At 39.8% G+C, this 15,634-nt stretch overlaps 1 protein-coding gene across 3 annotated transcripts; it reads right to left on the reverse strand.

Annotated features, from left to right (window-relative positions):
- On the reverse strand, positions 1 to 11,124 carry LOC135512667 (microtubule-associated protein RP/EB family member 2-like). 3 transcript variants are annotated; one of them, XM_064934928.1, is made up of 7 exons: positions 11,034 to 11,124; positions 5,364 to 5,491; positions 4,650 to 4,795; positions 4,218 to 4,437; positions 2,481 to 2,644; positions 1,863 to 2,021; positions 1 to 1,569 (listed from the first exon to the last, which is right to left on the reverse strand). In XM_064934928.1, the coding sequence occupies exons 2-7, from the start codon at positions 5,482 to 5,484 to the stop codon at positions 1,483 to 1,485; spliced, it is 897 nt and encodes a 298-aa protein (XP_064791000.1). In that variant the 5' UTR covers positions 5,485 to 5,491; positions 11,034 to 11,124; the 3' UTR covers positions 1 to 1,482. The 3 variants fall into 3 exon arrangements, with proteins under 3 accessions (XP_064791000.1, XP_064790991.1, XP_064791008.1); XM_064934919.1 differs by lacking the exon at positions 11,034 to 11,124 and adding an exon at positions 7,283 to 7,536; XM_064934936.1 differs by lacking the exon at positions 11,034 to 11,124 and adding an exon at positions 6,566 to 6,634.
- Positions 11,125 to 15,634: the final 4,510 nt, after the last annotated feature.

Raw genomic sequence — 15,634 nt, forward strand, 5'->3', positions numbered from 1 at the left:
TTTGACTGAAAAGGTGAAAGGTTTTATTACAGTAAATCCATTCAAATCTCAACAGCATTCAAAACGCAGGTAAAACATACAAAAACACATCTCACTTAACATAGTTATTTTTTATTATTAAATATTTAAAAAGCAGGTCAAGTTATTCACAAATAAAATGCAAACATGCAACACGTTTTGGGGAATGCATAATGAGTGGGACATCAGAAAAAAATATATATAATTATTGACAGCACATGTTTACATTCCTTTTCATTTACACAATATATGACTAAAACATTATGGTGCACTGCCAAGTTCAATAAGAATAAATGCAACATTAAAAAAAGGTATAGAATGTACGTACTTGGAATATAGTATGTCAAATTACTCAGTGAACTGACTCACAACTTTCCCTAAGACATGTGGTTCAAAAGTCATATGAAAACATCTGAAATATACCTGACTTCCACTGAATACGAAGGTGGTTAGTTGCTGTTAAAACTAAAGTTGAAAATAATGTTCATTGTGGTCATAATAGTCTACACTAAAATGAGTTCCCTTCCCTTATGATGAAGCCATACCGAAACAAACTTGTTTCTGTCACTGACGCACCAAATCTGGTGCAAATTAGGCATTTTTGAGTACACTGATTAATTTATCAGAATTCTTAGAATTCATGAAGATAGACAAATTATGACTAGTATGTGACTAACTCACTACTGCTTTTCATTCATGATTCTCATGGACCATACTGCCTCACTTCATGTAGAAAGGCAATATCGAGTCTTCTAAGCTTTAGTTATTGTTTTTGTAATTCATTTGTAATTGTGAGTCTATGGACATACAGTATTATCCATTCCAGAGTCAAATGTCAGTGCAACATATGGAGGAAGGTTATTTAGGAGATACTACGAGCCCTTCAGGGCATTTTCTTATTGCATTCTCATGATTAATATGGTTGATATGTAATAAAAAAAATCAAATAAACAATAACTTTGAAACAACGTACATAATGGAAGGATCATGGGACCGACCGAAGCTGGCAACATACATAACACTTGCTGACAGATAAAAACACTATCTGTCCACTCCTTACTACAACATTTTGTCACATCTAGAATTTTGGATGACTTATTTTTTTTCACCCTTTGTCACTGTCCTTGGAAACTTCTGTGATGTTCTGAGCTTGTCTGCATGTGGCAGTATGTAATAACAGCCACCTGCCTACAACATTTCACAACAGTCACAATAACACACAGAATGTAGAACAGCAGAGGAATATATATATATAAAATAAAATAAACTAGGGTCATGTTTCTTTGCATGAGGTTGTTTCATGTGCTCAGTCTTCAGGAGAACAAAAAAATAAACAAACCACGAGGGGAAGAAAATACAAATGAGAAAAAAAAGTAAAAAATAAATCCTGTAACAAAATTCTCACAAAACAAAAGGGCATGGTGTTGTGGTGGGGCCAGGGGCAAGGACAGGGAGTGATGGCAGTCAGTACTCATCCTGCAGATCATCAGGAACATCCTCTTCATGGACCCCTGGATCCACATCTTCTCCATCCAACTCTCCTGCAACTTCCTGAAGGGACACAAGCAGTCATAACAAAATGTCAGGGCCAGAGCCACCATAGGTCTTTTCAAGTAATTAACAGCACCAGCAACCTAAATCAATTGATCAATCAAACAAAGGCCTGTGATTACAAAGAAAATTAGGTCCTTGAACGATTAGCAAAACCTTTGCTATCCAATCCAGTACCAACCTTCTAGAACCTAAAACAAACGTTGCACAACAGCAACCCACACCCAATCGCCTCTGGGAAATTCCCATGAATGATCAATCAATGAAGAGCCAATCAAATACAGCCGACTGACCTGTTCGTCTGCAGAGTACAGAATCTCCATTAGCCGCTCCACGAACTGGGCGCTCTCCTGACCTTGTTCCTGTGCCAGCACTTCCACATCCCGCAGCTTTCCAAAGTAAAAGTCCCTCTCCTTCTCCACACCCTCAAGTGCAAGTTTTAATGTGTTCACCTGTACACAAAATGAGGAAAAGTAGTATTAGTATCATACAGACAAGTTGATATTCCTATCATCTATTTGTTTTACTTCACACACCACCATTTTCTTTGTGTGGAAACTGTTTTGTATAATGATGTGCAGTATTAATGGTTTTTCCATTGTCAATAAAATACAAAATGGTCACAAAGTTGGACAGCGCACCATCTTAAAAATCTAGCTGTAATAAACCACTGTTCCTCTGATCAGAGGGGTTTAACAGTAATCTAATCCTTGGAAAATCAGGATTATGGAATGATCATTCAATGCAGTTTGTAATTACTTGTCATATTGGTTTTGCCAAAAACAATACATACATATCCTTCTTACAAACCTAAACAGTGAGTCCAACTTAGATATATTAAATTGTAATGACGCTGTTGTAGTAACTTATATATATTAAGTTGTAATTATTCTGTAGTAGTGACTTTATACCTGGTCGTTGAGCCCTGTGACCTGTGCTTCCAGTTCCCGCTCTCCTTTGGCCGGAGTTGTCGTTGGAGTTGCAACTGGGATTCTTTTCGCTGAAGAGGGTCTGGAGGATGGATGGGGGCTGCAGGGGTTTTGTTTCGGAGTTGTTGCACTTGCCCTGGTGGCTCCTGAACACAAAGATATGATAGAAAATGTAAATAATCTGGTCATGTTAGGGTGTTCCCCCGTCGTCCCTTTCAGCCAATTTTTGTGAACTCACCTCGGTTTGTTAATTTTTCGTTCAGTGTGAACACTGACTTGCCTAGTTGAATAAAGGTACAATTTAAAAAAGGAACTCAGACCCTCAAAAGAGCCCCTGAAGTGAACCAAGCTGAGACCATCAATGGGTAGTCTGAGTTCGGTTCGCTTGAATTCCGTGGTCCGGTTCCCGTTTTTAGGGCAATGCGAACCCAAAGCTTCCCAGGTTCGCTTGTCATTATTACTGCACTACAGTAATGCAACACCGTTTCCCCTGCCTTAATCCCTCACATTGGTGCTACAAAAGAGAAAAGGTTAGTGGAAAAAAAATGTGCGCCGTTTTTGGATATTGATTAGCGATTGTCAAGAACACAGAGAAATTCCAAATTGTGTGGAGTTTTGTACTGACACGACGTTCAGATTGTTTGTTTGCACTATGTGATCTATATGCTAAGAAAGCTTCATACGCTGTTTATTTAGTTTGTGGGGTTTGAATAATGTGAGAAGACAACATACTTGGCAATAATCACAAAATAGGATACAAAATCAAGAGACGTGCTATCCGGGATCGTTGGGGCGTCCCAACTCTGACGTTACCCCATGGAAGTTAACATTTAAAATAGTTAAGGAAAGGTAAGGGTTAAGGTTAGGATTTAGGGTAGGAACGTCCCAAAGAGCCTCAATAGCACTAAGCATAAAATCAACGCTAGCTCTTTTTTATTTATTTAACCTTTATTTAACTTGGTAAGTCATTCGTAAAGGGCCAGTGGCCTATATTGGGTGTAAAATGTTCAATTACAGCATTATTTAATCTGCAGTATTCTTCTGCTATTTATTCTGTTACCAATCATTTTTACATGTTAATATTATCTTCAAATTATTAATCTCATCTTTTAACTAAATGCAATCTATTAGCTTCCAAAAAGTATATCTAGATGTCCAATAACATGATCTGATAGAATGGCTTTGTAAAAACCCAGAGTGCATTGAGTGAATGTTGGAAAAAGATCTTGGTTCCTTTATAAACATAGCAATGTGAATGCGAAGAGGACTCAGACCAGGTCAAGTGAACTGGCAAAAGAGTTGAGTCCTTATTCAAAGGCATGGGTAGTGTGAATACAAAAAGAACATAGTTATTTTGCTTTTTACCCCAGAGTAAAGAGGACTGATATAGGTTCATTAAAGAGGACTATATGTGAAAACACCCTCAGACAGTTTCTTAATCTACATAAACAATGTCTGTTGTCCAGAGGGGTGTCCTACAAAACAGGATCAATGAGTTAGCAGGCTAACTTTGATAAACAACCAGAATTAAACAAATGTTCTGGTTCATTAAGAAAGCTAAACTTATGTGTTTTTGGTTGTTGAGTCAGTTAGACCATGCTCATTTCAAGCACATCTTTAAAAAACATCAACATTACTTCCTAATGTTTAGGCAAGTTATCTGGCTAACACATTGATCCTGCTTTCTATTAGATAGGCCCCTCAGGTAGCTGGTCTTACCTGCAGTGGGGGAGCTGGCTGCGTGGTGTTGGGACTTTTTTGGCAGGTTGAAGATCTGCTCACCGGGGTCAGGTGGGGGGATGGCATCCTGACCCTGTCTGGCCTGAAGTGGGTCGTAATCCTTACCGTCATAGTTGGCATCAAAGAACCTCTTAAACCACTGGATGAAGTCAAGGTTGTCCTGAAATCTGGCTTTCACAAGCTTCTCCACAGGAATAATCTTTAAAGAGGAGGAGTGGAAATAAATGATCAACATAAACAATTACCCCAATTATTTTAATAATCTGGATTTCATGTGACTTGACAAATTAGAAGGAAAAAATGAAGGAACTTTGTGTGTGTTCTATCTAATATAGCCTTGCCAATGTAACTAACTGTTATTAGCAGCTACGGTAGGTCACGTCAGGACACTACTTGGCCTCATCTTCTCACCTTGTCCACATTCATTCTCTTGAAAGAGGCCTGCAGCAGCTTGAAGTTATGAATGTACTCATGCTCGAATTTAGCCTGGAACTTAACCTTCTTAAGATGGACGCAGCCAGGGAATAGCAAATCCATGAACTGGCAGTAGGCTGCTCCTAGAAGGGAATGGAGATGTGTGACAAAAATTACTGCTCGTTTCTCTTCTGATACAAGTGCAAACTAATTCTATTTTTCAGGCACATGCTTGATGGAAATGTTTCTCCGTACTACCATTAGCAAACCTGTACACAACACATCCTTTCAATTAAAAGACGCAGACTAGAGACCATGGAATTAGTACCATTAGCACACCTTGCGACAGGTCTGTGTGTGGTTCAGGAGAGATTGGATTACTTGGGGTAGCCATGGCATGGTAGGCACAGCAAGTGCGCAAACTAGTTTTATTAATAGCACAGTCCGTCTTCTCTGTCAGAGCAAGGTTAGGTTAGGAGCAAGGTTGGGGTTACACCAGGTTTCTATGATTATACATATTACTATGCTTATTAAAGGGTTATCAGCAAAAGTTGGGCATACAAGAGAGGAAAAGAATGGCCATCTGTTTCTCATCCAATACCTATAGTATCATCCTGCATCTCCCTTCTTATGCTAGGCCTATATCCTGAGGTCCTTGGTTCTGGGAGGAAGCACAGTTTGCAGCAGAGTTAAGAGGGTAATTAGTCTTACCTGAGGAGAGCTGCTCCACTTTAGTGTAGTTCAGACCGAGAAGATCGTTAACCCAGGCAGTGATATCATGCCTGCTCATAGTCTCCTGGGTTATTGAGGTAGAATATACGTTGACCGCCATCCCCCAACTGCAAAAGACAGGAAGGCATCTCTGTCAGTTATAATTCACTTTCTACAAACATTACCATCTTGTATCCCTTTTACATAATGGTTAGCCAACATTCTGTACACACAATTGTTGACCATCAGATAAAAACCTGCATATAATTTGAACTACTGCCATTAAACAGAGAGATGCAGTAGCAAAGATTAAGCAAGGCAGACAACAACAATACAAACCATCAAAGGGAAACTCACTGATTTGACAGCAAGCAAGTAAACATAGGCATATAACCACAGCTACTAGATACTGTACGAAATTAAGCCAAGGTCTAGTAATGTGATAACATGTTAGTAACACATATATAAAGATAAAGGATGTCCAATTAAACAGCAAACGATACACACTATCAACACTAAACATGCAAATACACTCATAACAGGAGAGGGCTCAAACAAATATGGAAAAAGCATTCAGGAGAGTATTGAATGAGTGAAGTTTGAGTATAGTTGTACTACAAACCTACATGTGATGGAGACATTGCATGAGGATATAAAAAAAACGTATCTTCATAATGAAGCTGGCTATTGTGAGTTAAGACACATCAATGGAGCAAAGTGAAATGAACATGGTGTAAGCTCTCACAGTGCAAACAAATAGCATGAATAGTATAATGTGTGAAACTGTTGATAACCATAGTGATCACAGTAACTTCAAACATGGTCTTTGACGAGTGTAGCCTACATTATGCAAGAACATTGTAAAAGTGCAACAAAATAGCGCTTTTCACCGCTTTGCTATTATTTCATTCTAAATGATGAGGCTGGAAGACATGTCAAAATGTAAGACCCGAGTTGTTATCGCACAATTTCATATTCTCAGATGGGTATCAGAAATAAAAAACGGGCCTACTAATGTCTAGTGTTCTATCGCTCCACCATACCAAACACTTAGCTAATAATCTTACATCCCACTGTCACAGATAACAAGAAGGGCTGGCCACTTTGCGGCAGACGGACAATGCATTTCCATTACGGTAACAGCTAACGTTAGGCTACAATTACATCAAGCGCATAATTTATTCCAATGACCCAAAACTGACCAAATTTGGACTGGAGTTTCGGTTTCGAACTATCCTCTTTCATTGATTTCGCACCGATAAAAAGGAACAGCCGTTCTCGTGTCAACAAAGCGGATGTACTGCTAGCTTTGTTAGCCAGTTAGCTCATTGGCTATACTTGACCCAGACAGAAGAGCTTATCATTTGAACAGACTGGTTTTATAACCATGTCATATAATACAAGGAATAACTAAGACAATAAAGGTGCCCCTTTTCCCAGAACACACGATTAGGTAGGGTTTGGCCCAACAAAAATAGTATAGCAGCTACTTGCAATCATTAACGTTATAGTCAAGACAGTGACTGTGTATGTGATAATGGAGCAAGCTAACGGGGTAGTCTTTTTGACAACCGTCTTATTTCCAACTCGCCACAAAATTTGTGCCGTTTTATCACTGTAAATGTCACGTATTTCGCTTTGGCAGAATTGTTAACTTGCCGAGGCCTCCTCAAAACGATTTAACCCATGATTAAGAAACTGCACGTACATGTTGGATTTGATAATGACAAGTCACCAAGAAGGCAATGCACATGCACTATTGCACGAGCCGATTCATTGTAACGGAATCGAAATAGCACTAGACCGTGGCATGGAAAACATTCAATGCTCGTGAAACAAATGTTCAGGGTTTTGCAGCAACCTTGTGCTCAAAGCCTTGCTATGAAACCACGCCAACTGCGGCATTTGCACTGATTTACCTGTAGGCGCGCTCTCCTCGCACTGTATTTTTTCTGTAAGGAATGCAGTTGGATCCGTCCATTGGGATGATGTCGTTGTTATTCTCTCCATTTGGGGACAGTGCTTGGGTGGGACCAGGCATTGGGTCTCTAAAATATTGAACAGATTATCTGCTCTCTCTCTCTCTATGAAAGGACGATGCAATATAAAGTGACGCACCTCGGGCTCGTTCTCTAGTCTGCTTATTCTTCACAAATCTGTCTCTGGTGACGTCACTGCACCCTAACCAACCACGTGACTGATGGGGTGGCGGTGCGCTTCTTAGAAGGTGGACGGCGAATTCCACTAATATAAAACGAAGGAACATAGGGACCCTTTTTCACTCAAACGCAAAATGTTGTGTTTATTTCGTGCCTCGGAGTCAATAGCAATAGTTGGCCTACTTGAAGACATTTAAATGCCAGGCCTTTATTATAAAATTATGCATCTATTGTGCTTCTTGGTTTTCTATATTCTCATTATTTGGGCGAGTGAGAATTCAATTGCTTGTTGGATTTAATTTACATAACAATATCAATGGTTATTATATTGCTGAAATGCAGAAGAATAATAGTGGATCTGTGACTGGGACATATAGGACCAATTCTAGTTAATTTTTTATTTTGCAGACTGGTAAGCAGTTTCATTAATGTTGCACTGAAAACCAACCCTCTGATGGCTAGTGCTGAGTATTAACCAATTTATTTATTTTTGGTTTCCAAAAACAACTAATTGATTGATGTTGGTTCAATTACTTAAATTCCATTTTGTTCTATTTTTCTGTGAGCTCAATACTTTAAATAACAGGCCAACAGTCTACATAGTTTAGCTGTGATAATTAACTACAATAATCATCATCTATTGCATACCTACTTGTCCAGTCTGTTTATTTTATGCCTGCTACATTAAGTGGGACAGACACTGAGAAGAGCGAAAAATGTGCAATGGAGAGGTATATTGAGCAATTGCTTCACGAGGTATCTCTTCCTAAAAATACATTATCCAAGTATTTGATAATTGGTATTCAGCAGTTATAAAAGTATTCCTTATTTACTTTGAACTACTAAAAGTGTTGTCAGACAGCATAGGCAGTAGCTCTATAGAGATGAGATGACTTATAATAAAATAAAGTCATTGACAAAAACAAATGCAATATGCAGAACTAAAATATTTTATAAAAGTCATGTGAATAAATTATGGTGTATAAGTGGGACTTTTAATTTTTTATTCTGTGTTGTTACAGCATTCAACCACATAATGCATAGGGCATTTCACACACAAAAAAAATAGAAACCAAAAACCTGATTTTTAAAAATATTGATAATCGAACTGACCTCAAAAAAGGACTAATCGCTCCTCACTATGGCTTAAAAGGATTGCCTTCTAAAGTGCTGTACTACAATCACAAGTAGCAGAATAAAAAGCCTTTGTTGTTAGCCATACTATAAGGTACAGGACCAACCTTGGTCCTGGAGAGCTACTGAGCGTATGCTGGCTTCCGTTCCAACCCAGCACTAACTCTGATTCATCTACTGGTAATAAATAGATTAGTTGAAACATAATACCTGTATATAGGCCAGTTTATCAATTAGCTCAACTGAAACTTGTCATTTTGCTGAGACAGTACCCACCACAACTAAAATAAATATATATATGCACTGCTCAAAAAAAATAAAGGGAACACTAAAATAACACATACTCGATCTGAATGAATGAAATATTCTTATTAAATACTTTTTTTCTTTACATAGTTGAATGTGCTGACAACAAAATCACACAAAAATGATCAATGGAAATCAAATTTATCAACCCATGGAGGTCTGGATTTGGAGTCACACTCAAAATTAAAGTGGAAAACCACACGACAGGCTGATCCAACTTTGATGTAATGTCCTTAAAACAAGTCAAAATAAGCCCAAATAAATGCTTCACACAGAGTTCAATTAACAGACACATCAACATCAACTGTTCAGAGGAGACTGCGTGAATCAGGCCTTCATGGTCAAATTGCTGCAAATAAACCACCACTAAAGGACACCAATAAGAAGAAGAGACTTGATTGTGCCAAGAAACACAAGCAATGGACATCAGACCAGTGGAAATTTGTCCTTTGGTCTGATGAATCCACATTTTTTATTTTTGGTTCCATCCACCTTGTGTTTGTGAGACGCAGAGTAGGTGAACGGATGATCTATACATGTGTAGTTCCAACCGTGAAGCATGGAGGAGGAGATGTGATGGTGTGGGGGTGCTTTGCGGGTGACACGATGTAATTTATTTAGAATTCAAGGGACACTTAACCAGCATGGCTACCATAACACCTCCAGGCTCTGTAAGGGCTATTTGACCAAGGAGAGTGATGAAGTGCTGCATCAGATGACCTGGCCTCAACCCAATTGAGATGAGTTGGACTGCAGAGTGAAGGAAAAGCAGCCAACAAATTCTCAGCATATGTGGTAACTCCTTCAAGACTGATGGAAAAGCATTCCATGTGAAGCTGGTTGGAAGAATGCCAAGCGAGTGCAAAGCTGTCATTAAGGCAAAGGGGGGATACTTTGAAGAATCTAAAATATATTTTGATTTGTTTAACACTTTTTTGGTTACTACATGATTCCATGTGTGTTATTTCATAGTGTTGATGTCTTCACTATTATTCTACAATGTAGAATGGTGACACCATGTAACAATGTAGAAAATAGTAAAAATAAAGAAAACCCTTGAATGAACAAGTGTGTCCAAACTTTTGACTGGTATTGTATATGAATGAAATATAAGCCAGCCTGAGTAGTAATCCTCTGACAGTGCACACACTGTTTATTATTGGTACAACTAGAACACAGTGTACTCTACGCACTGACTGAAGAAATATTCAGTCAGTGTACATATGCCCTCAAGAAAAGCAGGAATGAAAACATTGCCAAAGACATAACATGAAAACGTTCTGATGATTAAACACATAGTTGTTCTCCATCTCAAATCAACACCGGGAAGATATGGATAATGATGACTGCAGAAATCATAACATAAGGAAAAAATGCCAAGTTGAATTGGCCATTTCAGATCTCTTTTGCAGCTGCTTAGTGGCATCAGCTGTCTTGGACACCTAGCTGGCTGGTACTGAATTACTGTATTGATTTGCACTGTACCATTGTGGTGCCATGCTGTTCAATGTGTTAAACCCGAGCAGCAGTCAGCACAGTGTACAAATGAAGAAGTTTCTCTCTGGTGGCTGAGACTTGTCAAAGGACTTCATAGCTGAATATTTTTTATTTTTTTACAAGCATTATATTGTTTTTTGATATCCACGTTGTTGTAGAGAGTTTTGGTTACAATTTGCAGTCCCCTTTCTCGCGGGAAGTGGTTCAACTGTGCAAAGTGTCACATACTAGAAAGACACACACAAACGAAAGTGGAGTAGTGAGTGAAACTTCCAAACTAGTAGGTGGCTAGCTGTCAAACCAAACATAGTTAGCATGCTAGCTAGCTGGCTAATCAATGTATACCGGTAGCTAGCACTACCACGGTAACGTACACTGCTGGACTAGCAAGCTAGCAATAATTACAAGCCCACTTTGACAGAAACCGGTAGCCAACATATACAGTATTAACCACATTACATCGAGTACAATTCAACAATATTCTGAGGTGTACAGCCCGCCATACATGTCCTAAAACATGTTCAACAAGTTTGACAAAAAAATTCACATTGCAACCGTAGATTTTTTGACTCACCAGTGAACTCAGATTTCAGGTTTTTCGGTGTTCAAAAGCTGCTATTTTCCTGAGTCACCCCACCCTCTTTCCACTCATTGTAGGAGCTGATGACGCCGATAACGTACACATGTTTCATTCGACAAAGAACCAGCGTTGCTGAAGCCGATTGGCTTGATTGTAACATCTGGTGTGATTTCGACCAGTCATAAGTTGATGCGTTGCTCATTGTGTACAACTGACAGCTACTGTACGTGGGCATTGGAGTTGCCTCTGCACTCTCCTTTTTTAGTAACATGATAATGCATTCCTGCATTCCTTTTAGTATTACACATTAAGACAATATGCAATGTATACAGAGAAAATGCAGTATGTCATTGAATTTCTCATTCTTATTTTTTATATATTTCATTTTTCTTTTAAATTATCCAACTTGTACTTTTGTACTTCAAATGAAGGGTTTCACCTTCAAGATTCCTATACCACATTGGATATGATAAGACTTATCTTGTTTCCAAATGTGCAAAATTAAGCTCTGAGACAAGCAACTTTTATGTGCTTGTTTAAAATGTATAGTATGAGGCTAGGAATACCATATATAGATTTTCCTCATCATAAATCAATCTCTTTGGAGAGAGAAGCTGTGGTCCAGAGCAAAAGGGCTTCCAGACACATTTAGTAGGAATCTATGATTTGAGGCTTGTAAGGAATTTGGTTTCAGGACAAAAAGAAAACATTCACCAGAGCTGACTTGGTCAACTAATTTAATATATCAAAATATGTCAAACAAAACAAATGAGATATTCCCACAAGTGTGTGCAAGACATAAGGTCCACAGTTCCTTGGTTGAGATCTTATCTACAAACCATTTGCATTATATGTGTAGGTTAATAAGCAGACTTGCTAGAGATTTGAGTCAAAGAGCATATTTCATCATTCAGCATTGACTGTGCTTGACTGCAATAAGTGGTCTGCATACTGAGCTCCTTGATTTGTTTGTAAGAAGTTAACAGTTTAGCACTTACAGATTTCCCCTTAGCATTTCCTTTAGCACACAGCAATTATATAAGGGGCACTAAAAATATATCTCAGATATTTGGCAAGTCATGATGTATCATTATCAAAATGATGTAGTCTTTGTGCCAGTTCCTAGGTACAAATTAAGCTCAATGAATCATCTCCATTAAGAATGCTTTTTAGTCGTTTTTAGAATTTGTATTGTACCCAACTGGTTGGACCACTGCTTGTAGGAACAGCCTGGTTTCAAGACTAGATGTAACATAGTACATGTAAATCCGGGACACTCAAATTAGTAAGATTTGTTATGTTTGGTATGGTTACATAAGACAGAAGGATAAGGCAAAAACAAAAATGTTGGGTAATTAGCAACTTTGGAACTACTTGCTACTTTGCAACTAAACTCAGGACCCTGTCTTTCAAAGATAATTAGTAAAAATCAAAATAACTTCACAGATCTTCATTGTAAAGGGTTTAAACACTGTTTCCCATGCTTGTTCAATGAACCATGAAAACTTAGGATACTAAAAGAGCCCTTTCTACTAACTCTGAAAAACACCAAAAGAAAGATGCCCAGGGTTCCTGCTCATCTGCGTGAACGTGCCTTCGGTGTGTTGGAAGGAGGCATGAGGACTGCAGATGTGGCCAGGGCAATAAATTGCAATGTCCGTACTGTGAGATGCCTAAGACAGGGCTACAGGGAGACAGGACGGACAGCTGATCATCCTCGCAGTGGCAGACCACATGTAACAACACCTGCACAGGATCAGTACATCCGAACATCACACCTGCGGGACAGGTACAGGATGGCAACAACAACTGCCCGAGTTACACCAGGAACGCACAATCCCTCCTCAGTGCTTAAACTGTCCGCAATAGGCTGAGAAAGCCTGGACTGAGTGCTTGTAGGTCTGTTGTAAGGCACGTCCTCACCAGACATCACCGGCAACGACGTCGCCTATGGGCCCACCGTTGCTGGACCAGACAGGACTGGCAAAAAGTGCTCTTCAGCGACCAGTCGTCGTTTTGTCTCACCAGGGGTGATGGTCGGATATGCCTTTATCGTCCAAGGAATGAGCGTTGACACAGAGGCGTGTATTCTGGAGTGGAATCGATTTGGAGGTGAAGGGTCCGTCATGGTCTGGGGCGGTGTGTCACAGCATCATCGGACTGAGCTTGTTGTCATTGTAGGCAATCTCAACGCTGTGCGTTACAGGGAATACATCCTCCTCCCTCATGTGGTACCCTTCTTGCAGGCTCATCCTGACATGATCCTTCAGCATGAAAATGCCACCAGCCATACTGCTCATTCTGTGCATGATTTCCTGCAAGACAGGAATGTCAGTGTTCTGCCATGGCCAGCGAAGAGCCCAGATCTCAATCCCATTGAGCACATCTGGGACCTGTTGGATCGGAGGGTGAGGGCTAGGACCATTCCCCCCAGAAATGTCCGGGAATTTGCAGGTGCCTGGTGGAAGAGTGAGGTAACATCTCACACCAAGAACTGGCAAATCTTGTGCAGTCCACGAGGAGGAGCTGCACTGCAGTACTTAATGCATCTGGTGGCCACACCAGATACAGATGGTTACTTTTGATTTTGACCCCCCCCCTCCTTTGTTTAGGGACACATGATTTAATTTCTGTTGGTAACATGTCTGTGGAACTTGTTCAGTTTATGTCTCAGTTGTTGAATCTTGTTATGTTCATACAAATATTTACACATGTTAAGTTTGCTGAAAAGAAACGCAGTTGACAGTGGGAGGACGTTTCTTTTTTTGCTGAGTTTACTTAGCATGTTAGCTAACCCTTTAACCTAACTCCTAACCCTATAACCTTAAGCAGAACCTAGGCACCTAGCTAATGTTAGCAACACCATATTGGAATTTGTAACATATCATACATTTAGCAAATTCATAACATATTGTACAAACTGCAATTTGAAATATGTTGTATGAATTGCAATTCGTAACATATGTGAATTGTAATTTTCGTAAACATATGCAAATTGTAATTCATAACATATCATATGAAATTAATGATGGACACCCACAAATTAATACATACCATATGGTGTATCCTGCCTGTTTGGCCCTGTTCGGGGGTATCATCGGATGGGGCCACAGTGTCTCCTGACCCCTCCTGTCTCAGCCTCCAGTATTTATGCTGCAGTAGTTTATGTGTCGGGGGCGAGGGTCAGTCTGTTATATCTGGAGTATTTCTCCAGTCTTATCCTGTGTCCTGTGTGAATTTAAGTATGCTCTCTATAATTCTCTCTTTCTCTCTTTCTTTCTCTATCTCAGAGGACCTGAGCCATAGGACCATTCCTCAGGACTACCTGGCATGATGACCTGGCATGATCACTCCTTGTTGTTCTCAGTCCACCTGGCCGTGCTGCTCCAGTTTAAACTGTTTCTGCCTGTGGCTATGGAACCCTAACCTGTTCACTGTGATTACTATTATATGACCATGCTGGTCATTTATGAAGATTTGAACATCTTGGCCATGTTCTGTTATAATCTCCACCTGACACAGCCAGAAGAGGACTGGCCACCCCTCATAGCCTGGTTCCTCTCTAGGTTTCTTCCTAGGTTTTTCCTAGCCACCGTGCTTCTACACCTGCATTGCTTGCTGTTTGGGGTTTTAGGCTGGGTTTCTGTACAGCACTTTGATAAATCAGCTGACGTAAGAAGGGCAATATAAATACATTTGATTTGATATGAAACGTAACACATCATACCAATTGAAGTCCATTTCCCCCTCGTCACTTAGCCTACTGTTCTGACTTGGTGGTGCACCTGTAGTCTATAGCCTGTTCTAGAGAAATGTCATCATCGAATATTATAAGATCTTGCATTTTCTTATATTCCCCCTTTATTTATCCTACAGGTCTGACTTGGTGTTCAAGTAGAATACTGTAAGAATGGCCCATGTTCCCATGTTCTGAAATAAGATTTACCAAATTTCTATCAGCATGTTAAATGTGCAACCGGAGGGAAAAAACTCTAGACCACCTTTACTCCACACAGAGATATGCGCAAAAAAAAATCCCCCCCGCCCTCCATTTGGCAAATCTGCCATAATTCTATCCTCCCAATTCCTGTTTACAAGCAACAATTAAAGCAGGAGGCACTAGTGACTCGGTCAATAAAAAAGTGGTCAGATGAAGCAAATGCTAAGCGACAGGACTGATTTGCTAACACAGAGTGGAATATGTTCTGGGATTCTTCCAATGGCATTGAGGAGTACACCATATATGTCATTGGCTTCAGAAGTAAGTGCATCGATGACGTCGCCCCCAAAGTGAACGTACGTACATACCCCAACAAGAAGCCATGGATTACAGGCAACATCTACACTGAGCTAAAGGCTATAGCTGCCGCTTTCAAGGAGCAGGACTCTAACCCGGAATCTTATAAATAATCCCGCTATGCCCTCCGACAAATCATCAAACAGGCAAAGCGTCAATACAGGACTAAGATCGAATCATACTACACAGGTTTCGACGCTCGCTGGATGTGGCAGGGCTTGCAAACCATTACAGACTACAAAGGGAAGCACAGCAGAGAGCTGCCCAGTGACACGAGCATACCAGACGAGCTAAACTA

Source organism: Oncorhynchus masou, chromosome 3 (genome assembly GCF_036934945.1).
Source record: "Oncorhynchus masou masou isolate Uvic2021 chromosome 3, UVic_Omas_1.1, whole genome shotgun sequence".
In the NCBI taxonomy this organism is placed as follows: Eukaryota; Metazoa; Chordata; class Actinopteri; order Salmoniformes; family Salmonidae; genus Oncorhynchus; species Oncorhynchus masou.

What these genes read in the sequence shown, in the direction of transcription:
- LOC135512667 (XM_064934919.1), bottom strand. Translation starts at nt 7,404, where the DNA reads ATGCCTGGTCCCACCCAAGCACTGTCCCCAAATGGAGAGAATAACAAC. An exon ending in AGTGGAGCAGCTCTCCTCAG is followed by an intron (nt 4,796 to 5,363) that starts GTAAGACTAATT and finishes ATTCCCTTCTAG; the next exon opens with GAGCAGCCTACTGCCAGTTC. An exon ending in TGTACTCTGCAGACGAACAG is followed by an intron (nt 1,570 to 1,862) that starts GTCAGTCGGCTG and finishes GTGTCCCTTCAG; the next exon opens with GAAGTTGCAGGAGAGTTGGA.